Source organism: Notechis scutatus, chromosome 2, assembly GCF_049901735.1.
Source record: "Notechis scutatus isolate UNSWTSFEM ecotype Mainland chromosome 2, rNotScu1.2, whole genome shotgun sequence".
In the NCBI taxonomy this organism is placed as follows: Eukaryota; Metazoa; Chordata; class Lepidosauria; order Squamata; family Elapidae; genus Notechis; species Notechis scutatus.
Window position 1 is genome coordinate 21854361 of NC_142010.1, and position 12247 is coordinate 21866607.

Consider the following 12247-nt stretch of genomic DNA (forward strand, 5'->3'; position numbering starts at 1 on the left):
TCGAGTAATGATCAAGCTGATAGGATGGTGTGATCAACCAAGGAAACATTGGCCAGAATGAGCCCCAGAGATTGTCAGGAAAAAATAGATAAACTATTACTAGTTCAACATATCACCCTTAGTGCCACCACACATAGAAGCCCAGGGGAACTTTTAATGGGCCGGAAAATAAGATCCCAACTGGACAGGCTGAACCCAAACCAGTGGTGGTATTCAACCGGTAGCTGGTAAAAAGAATTTGGCATGGGTTGCCGAACTGGTAGTAAGTTCTGGCTGGTCACGCCCCCAATCCAGCCGCCCTCCTGCCCAACGCTCACTTACCCACCTGCCTGGCATTCGCCTACGGTATTTCTTTTTTTTCTCCTTCCGACAATCAGCTGTGCATAGATCAGCTGTGCCAGGATTCCCCTTGCTGAGGCTCAGGAAGGCAAAAAATGGAGGGAGGAGCTCAGCCCCAGAGGAGCCTTAGGGGAGCAAAAACGCCCCCCCAGAGGCTCTTTGAGGCTAGGAAGCTCCCAAAACGGAGCTTGGAGGGGTGCTGCGCGCCCCTCCTATGCTCTGTTTTTTCCTTCCTGAGCCTCAGAGGAGACTTAGGGGAGCAAAAATGGCTCCTCTGAGGCTAGAAAGCTCCCAAAAATGGGTGGGGGGAAAAAACAACAAAAAAAAAAAAGCCACACCCACCCAGTCACATGGCCACACCCACCAAGCCATGCCCACAGAACCGGTAGTAGAATTTTTTGAATCCCACCACTGATCCAAACTATACTACGGAAGCACCCATGGACTCGACCAGCAAATGCCAGTCATTTAATGTGGGCAATCTAATCTATGCCGATAATTACACAGGAGGTGCTACTTGGGTACTGGCCAAAATAGTCCAGATTACAAGTCCCTGATTTTACCGAGTAGAGTTAGAGGACGGTAAGATCTGGAGAAGGCACATAGACCAACTCCAGGGATGACTAGACAATAATAGCAAAAAAACAAACGGGAACCGCACCGGCCCTGACAACTAAAACCACTGAAAATCAGTTTAGTCAAATACCAACACTATCCTCAAACCCAGAGTGTACATGCAACTACTTAGCTGAAGAACTGGGTGTCCAGCAAAGCAGTTCTGAGGATCCTGGACCGACAGAGCCAGCCATGCCCTTCGAGGCATTTCCACAAGCTGACCCTGGAGCAGCAGCAGACCAGTCTACACAGGTCGATGCTGCCGAACCAAATGAACTGTGCAGGTCAAGTCGTGCCCCGTGAAGGCCTGGCTACTTGCGTGACTACGTACAATAACACAAACCTGATTGGGTAACCCCGTTCTAGGAGGGGAGGGGTGTTGAATATGCCATGAGAGCGAAGGCTGATGTAGACTTCACTCATTGGTTCATTTTCCAGGTGGGAAAATAAACAGCTGTCAGTGGCTAAAAGTATCGGACATCTCCGTGTTAAAAGGAGCTGTCGAGATGCACCGCCACAGAGTTTTGTTACCAGAGCTTTAATAAAGAACTAAGTTCTTGCTACTGCTGTCCTGCATCTTCACTTCACCCACTATTTTAACAGATTCCTATACAGTCAGTGGAATAAAAATCTAGACTATTGGGGAGGGGGCAGACGGAGGATGACATGATACCCGTGTTCCAGTATTTGAGTGACTGGCACTAAGAGGTGGGGGTCAATTTATTTTCAAAAGCACCAGAGGACAGAACAAGAAACAGTGGAGAGAAGCAACCTGGAATTAAGGAGAAACTTTGTAAAACTGAGGACAATTAACCAGTTGAACAGCTTGCCTTCAGAAGTTGTAGGTGCTTCAACACTGGAGGTTTTTAAGAAGAGACTGGACAGTCACTTGTCTGACATGGTATAGGATCTCATGCTTGAGCAGGGGGATGGACTAGAAGACCTCCAAGGTCCCTTTCAGCTCTATTCTGATTCCATCTAGAAACTTCAATGTGCTAGAGGCACCACTGGCTTTCTTAAGTAGGGTGTTTTTGCAATATTGTGTTTATTTAATTTCACTGGTTCTTATTTTACAATGCCTTGAGATAAAATAAAGACATTTGTTAAGGGCAATTGATCAGTCATTGTTTATGTACAAGTTTCCTCAAAAAGAAATCCTTTTCCTCCACCTCAATTATCCTTTTAATCCTTGTAATTTAAAAAAGTTTTTCTGCATGCACAGGCAGTGAAGAAGTAAAAACTATTATTATTAATGAATCTCAATCTCAAAAGATTACATCTACATGGAGGGAGGCATCTACATTATATCTATGTGTACAGTACATATGTAAATCTATAATGTAGATGTACATCTACATCTATAGGGAGGGAAACAAGAAGGGGCTTAACTCTGTCTGAGGCGCAGTACTCTTCAAAATCAAAATCTTCATTAACAATTTAGATGGGAATAGAAGGAAACTTATCAAATTTGGGGACAATACACAGCTAGATGGAATTGCTAACACTTTAGAAGATAGGCTCATGGTCCAGAAGGATCTGGACAGATTTAAACACTGGGCCTTACCCAATAAAATGCAGTTCAGGTTTTAAACTTAGGCAAGAAAATAATTAATGTACTAATACGGAAGAGGTGGTATCTGGCTCAACAGCAGTAACTATAGAAAGAGTGCAAAGAAGGGCGACTAAGATGATTAGGGGACAGGAGAGTAAAACATGAGGAACATTTGCAGGAACTGGGTTCTAAGGAAACGAAAAGAAGAACTAGGAATGACGTAACAGGAGGAGCCTTCCAATACATTAGGGGCTGTCACAGAGAAGATGTTAACCTGTTTTCCAAAGCACCAATGGTAAGATAAGTAATAGATGAAAACTTATCAGAGATATCCAGACTAGAACCAAGGAGAAATTTCCCGACAGAACAATTAACTAGTGAAACAGCTGGTCTCCAGAGGTTTTGGGTGCTCTATCACTGCAGCTTTTCAAGAAGACATTAGACAGGCATTTCTCTGAGATGGTACAGGGTTTCTTGGTCCAAAACCTGCAAGGTCCTTCCAACTCTGTTACTCTGTATTCTATATTTTGAAACTCTTAAATAAGAAGAAGGCTGAATCCTATTTCTTCTCTGTCCCTTCGCTCCCTGTATAAAAGGATGTAACTTTCTACTGAACTCTTCTTAAACGTGAAAGGGTGCACATGGGTGTAACACTGTCAGAAAAAATTGGATAAAGAAGGGTTATTGATCAGAGGGAAAAACAACCTCCTTCTTTCTGGGCCCTGATGGAAAATGCAGTTTCCACCATTTGCATAAGCACCTTCCGTGCACACAAGAATCTGCAGGTCAGAAAATAGAAGCGATTCACCATCCGGCCACTGGAGGGCGAACGCCAGAGGTGATTTACCATAGGAGAATGGGAGGGAAGTGACCTCACTGGATCTGACGCATCGCTCCCCGTCTCTATTTAACCCTTTGAGTTCCGCAGGAGGTTTAAATGGGTGCCGGAAAGTCTTGAAGGGAGGAGAACTAGAGGTGGGCAGGGTAAGTGGCGGGAGGGAGTGTGCGTGTGTCTCCGCGTGCAAAGGGTGGGGGTGCAGAGGGTGCTCGTGCTAGAAAAGGAAGGGAGAGAAGCCAAGTCCCCATGCAGGTTCAATCTCCGGAGTCCTGGGGGTGGGAGAGCCCGGATCTCATGTTCCCCTGCCGCCCCTCTCCACGCAAGTGGCAGGCAGAGGGAAATGGTGCTCAGGGCGAGCCGCGTTGCCCCGGGAACAAATCCCCAAAGAGGAGGAAGGGTCCTGGGAGAATCCTTCATCCCCCCATAGCCTGGAGAGAGCTCCGAGGTGGGAGATGGGGAGAGCTTGGAGGGCAAATCTGGAGGAGGAAAGAAGAACATGGTTGCAAGGGAGGAACTGCAGGAGATTATCCTTCTGTGCTGGAGGACACTAAAATAGGGTTGGACCCTCAGCACTTCATTTTGTCTTTGGAGGGTGAGTGAACCAGGACCTCACCAACCCCTGTGTCTCATGTGAACAGTTGCTTAGCTTCTTTGTGTTTGGGGTACGTTTTGGGAATCTGCCTGTGTGTAATTGTGATTTGACTGTTAAAAAGGAAACCCTGAAGAAAGGGAACATCCAAAGCAGGTCATTTTGGGGCATTTCTTTTTTTCTTTTTTTAAAGTGAACTTTCACAGTTTGTTTACGTGTTAGAGTTTGGCATGTTGGGTAAAACCTTCTTTATAGGTAAATGCAGATCTATGTTTTTATAAAGCAAGTCCTACTTTGTGTGAAAGAAAGAAATTGAAAAATTGATCCAAAATGCATTTATTCAGTGCTCCAAATCCTTGAGCAGTACTGCAGGCCACTTCTGATTAGAGTGCAGTTACTGCAGGCCACTTCTGCTGACTACTTGCTGCCTGTAATTTGGGAGTTCAAATCCCACCAAGGTTGACTCAGCCTTTCATCCTTCCAAGGTCAATAAAATGAGAGCCCAGATGGTTGGGACAATATGCTGACTCTGTAAAACCACTTAGAAAGCACTATAATAAAGCAGTATTTAAGTACTATTCTTATTGATGGAAATAAATCCCAAATTTTGTGCAAACACACATTCCTGCACGAGTGCTGCTCAATGCTTTTCCACCCTGTATTATCTTAGAAAAATGTATCTTTCCATTAGAAATGAGTGTTCGTCAGCTGTTAAATCCACCACTTTCCATTTAATCTCACATACAGAAATTGGAAACCATTTGTACTACTTCTCTTGGAGGCAAAAAATTGGACAGAACACTGGATTGGAGATGTTTGGAGATCCAAAACATTTCCTAAAACTTATTTGGAGTTGCAGGACAGAGAAAGAATGAAAAGCCAATCTTTAGCAAGTAAGGAAATTGGAAAAGGCCCTTCTGATGTCCAGTGTGGGAGCTGTGGGGAGATCTGGGCAAGAGCTGGGCAGAAGATCCTGAAGGAGAAAACCATCCTTTCAGAAGTTCAGCTCTGGAAGTTCAGGAGCTTCCAACACCAGGAGAATGAAGGTCCCCGAGGACTTTGCAGCCGACTCCATTCCTTTTGTAGTCGATGGTTGAGATCAGAAAAGTACACAAAAGCACAGATGCTGGACCTGGTTGTTTTGGAGCAGTTCCTGGCGCTTCTGCCCCTGCAGATGGAGAGCTGGGTGCGGGAGTGTGGAGCAGAGACCAGCTCCCAGGCGGTGGCCCTGGTGGAAGGCTTCCTCCTGAGCCAGGCGGAGGAGAAGAAGGAGCAGGTTGAGTTGCAGGTGAGAGACCTTCATGTGGGAGCTCAGAATTTATTAAATCTAATTGTTTAAATCTGTGTTTGAATTCTTAACCCTTGCCTACCAAAATTCTTTGGCATTCAGTATACATGGAAATATTTCTAATTCTTGTCAGACATTGTTCTGTTTATTTGCGATAGTCGTTCCTTTCCTACTTTCCAACCTCACTGATAGACTTCTGGGACTTTGGAGGGGTGTTCACAGAAGAAGTATCCACTTTTTGATGTGTATTGTCCATTCATTCTTGTTTCCTGCCTACTTTTTCAAGTCCTTCATGGTGGAAATCAGAAATCCTGAAGGAAGGAGGCATTCATCAAGTTCATCTCCAGAAATGTTTTTCAGGAGGATCTCTCAAGATGATCTAAATCAAGACACAACTAGAGGTAATACAAGGCTCTCCCATTCTGCAGAGAGATCTCAAGCAGTCTCATCTTCTATATGACTTCTCTTCTATAGAACACCACCTCCTACATTATGAATTATGCAGTTTAAATTTTATCTCCCTCACAGGGAAGAATAGAGGAAAGTTGGCCCTTCCTGATGGTGGAACTGACACAATGGTTAAAACTCCAGTTCAAGTAAGAGGAAATTAATTTATTAAATTTGTATGCTTCCTTTCCTTCAGAAAGTCAAGCTGATGTACATAGACAGTCTCCTTCCATTTTTCTTTCTTGGATCAAAAGTTGAAGTTGATTCTTTTTATAAAATATTTTTTTAAGATTAGTACTTTAAATTTCTAATTATTATAATTGTACTCATTTATTTATTTATTTATTGAATTTATATTGCCGCCTATTTGCCCATGGAGACTTGAGGTGGTTTACAGAATGTGAAACCATATTTAAAATAAAATTTAAAGAAAATAACAAAAAGAATCAAATAATAAAGTACAATAGAGCAAAATCTGGAAAAAAAATAAATAAAAAATCAACCCCACGCCCCAACAACAGCAGATCTCACGAGCCATTTGATGGGCTCCATCCCGTTCTGGGTTCCCCAGGCCCGCTGGCAGAACCAGGTCTTTAGTGCCTTCCGGAAGACTATTAGAGAGGGGGCCATTCTAATCTCTGGGGGAAATGATGTTCCAGAGAGAGGGAGCCACCACAGAGAAGCCCTTCTTCTGGGTCCCATCAGGTGTATCTCCCTCAGGGATAGGACCCACAGCATTTCCTGCCTCCCTGCTCTCATGGGTTGGGTAGATATGACCGGCAAGAGAGATTCCCTCAGATAACCTGGTCCCAAGCCATGAAGGGCTTTAAAGGTGACAAACAGCATCTTGAATTGCACCTGTAAGCAAATCGGCAACCAATGCAGCTCCCGCAGGAGAGATGAAACTTATGCACACCGGGTTCTGCACAAAACCATGTGGGCCGCTGCATTTTGCACCAACTGGAGCTTCCAGATGTTCTTCAAGGGCAGCCCCATGTAGAGCACATTGCAATAATCAAGATGGGAAGTGACTAGGGCATGAATCACTGTGAGTAGTGACCGTTTGTCCAGGAAAGGGCGTAACTGGTGCACAACCCGCAGTTGCACAAAGGCCCTCCTGGCCACAACTTATGCTAATTACTCACTTTTCAAATAATCCTTTAGAATGCCCATTTTTTGGTAACTCTTTGCCTTGGTTTGGTCAATGGTACAGAAAACTGTCTAAATATTCACATTGGCAACTCTAATGACTTGATTGATGCCTGAATTTGGAGGCTAAACAGTCCAGCTTTGCAAAAGCTAAAAAATCCCCTCGGGAAGTTCCTTTTGCTTTGTTATCTTCCATTTAGTCGATGTCTCAAGATTACAAGCAGCTTCCTTACAATTTGAGGAGGACCAGAAACAAATTCCTGGATGATCTTTCCCAGCACTTTCATGAAGGTGTTGAGGAGAGACAGGGTTGCTCTTCCTTGGGACACCATGAGACATTTACTAAAATGCTGCAAGGAATCCTCCCCCCCGCAAACACAGAAACGTTTCCTTCTGCAAACACAGGAATCACTGATAAATGGAGTTTTAGAACCCCAGATACCAATTGATTCCAGACATCTTCGATGATTGTTGGAAGGTGGATGGGTGGATGGATGGATGATTTATTTTATTTATTTATTTTATTTGTCAATCGCTTACAAGATAATAGGTATAAGGATAAACACAGTTATGAATATAAGAAATGAGTACACATAAGAAAAATAATAAGAAAATAATAAGAAAAATAAAAGAAACAATAGGGCAGGGACGGTAGGCACTTTGATGTGTTTATGCACGCCCCCTACAGACCTCTTAGGAAAAGGGTGAGCTCAGTGATGATATCAATCGATCTAGAAGGAAACTGGTGTTACTTTCACTGATTTGTACTGAAAGTCCTGCAGAATCAATCAAATTGACAAAACGTATCCAAAACATTCCTTCAATCCAAACCTTTTCTCTGTCCAATTTTTCATATAAACCCTGGAATGCTATTTAACAGAGCCATTTACTTTGGTGCATAGCTTTGCTTTGGGAATTTATAAACAATGAGACCGGTTTTTTTTATAATTCCTCCTGTACCTTTTGTGTACTCTCTTTCCCTATCAGGAGGGCCTTGTCTCCTTCGAGGAGGTGGCTGTGTATTTCTCCATGGAGGAATGGTGTGAGCTGGATCCTGACCAAAAAGCTCTGCATTGGGAAGTCATGCTGGAAAATTACAGGAACGTGGCCTCTCTTGGTAAGGGTCTTTCCTATTCTCCAGTCAGAGACTTCAGGAAGATATTTTGTAGTTGGATACCACTGGCTGTTTCTTATTTTAAAAATCTCAGATAAATTTTATTTCTGGAGATGAAGCAGGTAGAAATACGCCATTCTCCTGCTCCTAAGAAGGAAATAAATCTGTGACGTTCTCTTTAGATGCATCATGTGTCATTTAGCATCTGATGTATTTTCTATTTCTATTTAAATATGTCAGTGACAAAGTAACTGACTTGCTTGCTGTAATGCTTGCTTGGCTTGCTGTAATGCTAAACTCCATCACAGATTTCAGCTTTTTTGGCTCAGATAATTCCATATCAGACCTGTGCCACCATGATGGTGCAGTAGTTAGAATGCAGTACTGCAGACTACTTCTGCTGGACTGCTGGCTGCCTGCACTTTGGCAGTTCAAGTCTCACCAGGCTCAAGGTTGACTCAGCCTTCCCTCTTTCTGAGGTTAGTAAAATGAGGACCCAGATTGTTGGGGGCAATATGCAAACTGCTTCTGTTTGATTTCTCTCCTGCACCTTGGAATTAGGGATGAAATGATTTTCCATTACAAACATGCAACTTAAGGTTAATAAAAAAAAAAACCACTAGGCTTTTTTCCCTCTTCAATTATGCAATTTTGGTCAAGGGGAAAACAAAATGCAAATGGAATATATTTTGTAACAGAAAAAAAAATGAGTTTCAAAAGGAATTTCTTGCAGGTCTCTGTTGGAATTGGCACCCTTCCACTACATGTTAGGTTTTCTTCAGAGCTGACTCTTCTTGAGATTTGAATGTATGGATAATTATAAACAAAAAGAATGTTTGGTGTCCTGAAATCTTTTATGCTTCATTAATGTGGGAATTATCATTTATACCATTGTAAGCAATCAATTGTAAGTAATCTTAGAATTTGCAAAGTTTCAGAAGGCAATCATGATGACTTCCAGCTGGTCCCTTAACCTTGCTATCATATTTATTTCTCTTTCCCCTTGAAGGTGATAATGAGCAGGACCATAAAGAGCCAAGGGAATCATTCCGAGGGTTCATACATGGAGACGTAATGGAGAAACCTGCAATTCAAATGGAATTCCAAAGGCAGGAGAGAAACCCCTCAAATAATTGGAATAAGGAAAGCCCATCTTCCATTGAGGCTCACATGCAAGAGTTTCTTGAGGAAGCGGGGGAAATACAGAAAAAATATATTGGGAAAGGTGTAAAACTATCCAAAGACACATTACAGATCAATGAACATAATCCATCCAAATCCAAAGGACATGATAATAAATGCAAAGACAATGGAAAAAATTACAATTGGTCCTTGCATAAAAGTCTTCCCATCGGGGAGAAACTGGAGAAAAGCATAGAGAATGGAAAGAGCTTCTGCGAAAGGAAGACTTTTACTGCTCAGGAAAGGAACCACACAGGGGAGAAGCCATACAAATGCATGGAGTGTGGAAAGAGCTTCAGCCAATCCAGTGGCCTCGTTATTCATAAAAGGATCCACACAGGGGAGAAGCCATTTAAATGCATGGAGTGTGGAAAACACTTCACCCAAAGTGGTCATCTTAATTCTCATAAAAGGATCCATGCAGGGGAAAAGCCCTATAAATGCACAGAGTGTGGAAAGACCTTTACTTATAGCAGTTACCTTAATTGCCATAAAAGGATTCATAAAGGGGAGAAGCCATATAAGTGCATCGAATGCGGAATGACTTTTACTCGGAGCAGTCAACTTACTCGCCATGAAAAAATCCACACTGGAGACAAGCCATATAAATGCATGGTGTGTGGAAAGACCTTTATTCAAAACAGCCAATTAACTTCCCATAACTGGATCCATACAGGGGAGAAGCCATACAAATGTTTGGAATGTGGAAAGTGCTTCAGTCAAAGTAGTTCCTTCACTTCCCATAAAAGGATCCACACGGGGGAGAAACCCTATAAATGCACAGAGTGTGGAAAGGAGTTTCGTGATAATACATCTCTTGTGAGACATAAAACGATCCACACCAGGGAGAAACCATATAAATGCATGGAGTGTGGAAAGGGCTTCAGCCAACAGAGTAAACTTACATCCCATCAAAGGATCCACACAGGGGAGAAGCCATTTAAATGCATGGAGTGTGGAAAAAGCTTCAGACAACCCAGAACCCTCATTATTCATAAAAGGATCCACACAGGGGAGAAACCCTATAAATGTAAGGCGTGTGGAAAGGGCTTTCGTGATAATGCATCCCTTGTGAGGCATAAAAGGATCCACACCAGGGAGAAACCATACAAGTGCATGGAGTGTGGAAAGGGATTCAGCCAACACAGTCATCTTACCTCCCACAAAAGGATCCATTACAGGGGAGAAGCCATACAAATGCATGGATTGTGGAAAGGGCTTCAGGAGGAGCAATAACCTAACCTCTCATACCAGGGTCCATTTGGGTGAGGATCCATGTACATTCTACATTTAGTGGGCTAAATCTATCCTTTTTTTTTTATTCATGTATAGGAGGAAAGGAAAGATTTCCTTGAGTCTGACAACTGGCAGCTCCAGAGAGATGAATTTACCAATGAAAAGAAAAAGAATGGTTGTGTGCCATTTTAATTATGAATTGTAGATTTTTGAAGGTAGCCAATGCTGTTGCACATCAAAAAGAGAAAAATCTTGTTTTTTAAAGTTTATATTTATTCCACCTGGGAGCCAATTCCAAGCAATTGACTACTTGGGATTCTGAGCTATGTGGCTTTATGAAGTTTTTTTTTAAGAAGTGAATTTCTTGCTCCCTAATTGTTTGCTCTTCCTGCAAGATCATAGTTCTGGGACGGATGTGAATACATTTCACAAATGCTGCTTCCCCAAGCAAAAAAGGAGCTGCATTTCCATGATGCATCTTTTGAAGGCAAAACTTTATTAAAGTTTCTTCCATTGTAGCAGACATACAGGTAGAAATTCAACATATTCACAGTCAGCTTAAAGACTTTACATTTTCCTTCTATAGCCTAATCTTACAAATGCTCCTTCCGCCATCTTCCTCATTCCTTAATATATTCACCATTTATCAGAGTATGCTAAACTTCTCTGCCCTTACAAGCATGTCCAAAAAATAAAGTCCAAGGCATCCATTTTCCATTTCAAATCCATTTATTAGGAACACATTAAATTGGCAAGGACTTGGTGTAATTCCGACTCTAAACCAGATCTGGAATTATACCCAATGAAAGCAAAAGTGTGAAACTTTCCCCCTGAGTCACAGTTTGAAATGATGCAGCAGGGAGATTCTGGAGTCTGAATCGATATTATAATTAAAGGGAATTCAAATTCCATCAACGCTCACAGTGTGAGGTAGAATATTCTATTGAATTGCCCTACTGTATAATAGTAATATATTAAAAGTAGTAAGTGATTTTGTGCTTTAAATTCCCCCCCCCTCTCTCCCACTCTCCCTGTCTCTTTTGTACAAAGTTAGGGATAGAAAGAAGAATAAGAATGAAAGTGATTCCAGTGTGCTAAAGTTACAAATGATCAACCAAGAAGGAAGACTTTTGGAAATCAGTGGGGATCTACATAACATAACATGACATTAAGAACAACTACTTCAGAAAACTACTTCAGTTTCTCCTGACCAAACAAACAGAAATGGAACATGGAATGTGAATATAATACAAATAATCAGACTTATATCCACGGTGTAGAACTGAGACCTGAGTGAACCAGTATGAAGATTCAGTCAAAGTCCTCATGAGAGAATTGTCATTTGCAGATGAATGTACAGTGTGTGGGAACAGCTGAAAGGATCAAGAATTCCTGTCTCAACAAAGGGAGCCAAAATGACAAGAAACCTCCAAAATGCACAATGCCGAAGACTTTCAGACATTAGGGCCATATTTTGCTTTGTATGATGTGTTGAGGCTAAGAAAAAACATTTCATTTAAGTAAAACTAAACATCAATTTGTGGTTACTTTTCTGACATATTTTCTTTATCTTCAGTTGCATTTACAGTTATCCAAAAATTTGGTAGGATTTGGGTGGGAGAGCATATTTCAGGTTTCAGAGATTCGTGCTGGTTTGAAGCTGTTGACAGGCAGTCCTTGCTCAATGACCATTCATTCAGTGACCTCTTGGACTTGCAACAGACTGAGCAAAGGGATTTATGACCAGTGCCCACAGTTAGGGCCTTGCAGTGCCCTTGCAGTGACATGACTGTGATCTCAGCTATTGGCATCTGGTTTGTACTTACAATGGATTCCCCCCCCCGCCCCTCCCCATCGTGTTTGCCATTTGCTATCTTCTCTTCTGGCTTCCTCAGAAA

General features: G+C 42.2%; 1 protein-coding gene across 2 annotated transcripts; it reads left to right on the forward strand.

Annotated features, from left to right (window-relative positions):
- The first annotated feature begins 3410 nt into the window (after nt 1–3410).
- Nucleotides 3411–11896, forward strand: LOC113431941 (uncharacterized). Of its 2 annotated transcripts, none has more exons than XM_087953648.1 (7): nt 3411–3490; nt 4681–5221; nt 5508–5622; nt 5750–5817; nt 7805–7934; nt 8941–10378; nt 11400–11896. In XM_087953648.1, the coding sequence occupies exons 2-6, from the start codon at nt 4805–4807 to the stop codon at nt 10347–10349; spliced, it is 2139 nt and encodes a 712-aa protein (XP_087809774.1). In that variant the 5' UTR covers nt 3411–3490; nt 4681–4804; the 3' UTR covers nt 10350–10378; nt 11400–11896. The 2 variants fall into 2 exon arrangements, with proteins under 2 accessions (XP_087809774.1, XP_087809775.1); XM_087953649.1 differs by having other exon boundaries at nt 3411–3481.
- Nucleotides 11897–12247: the final 351 nt, after the last annotated feature.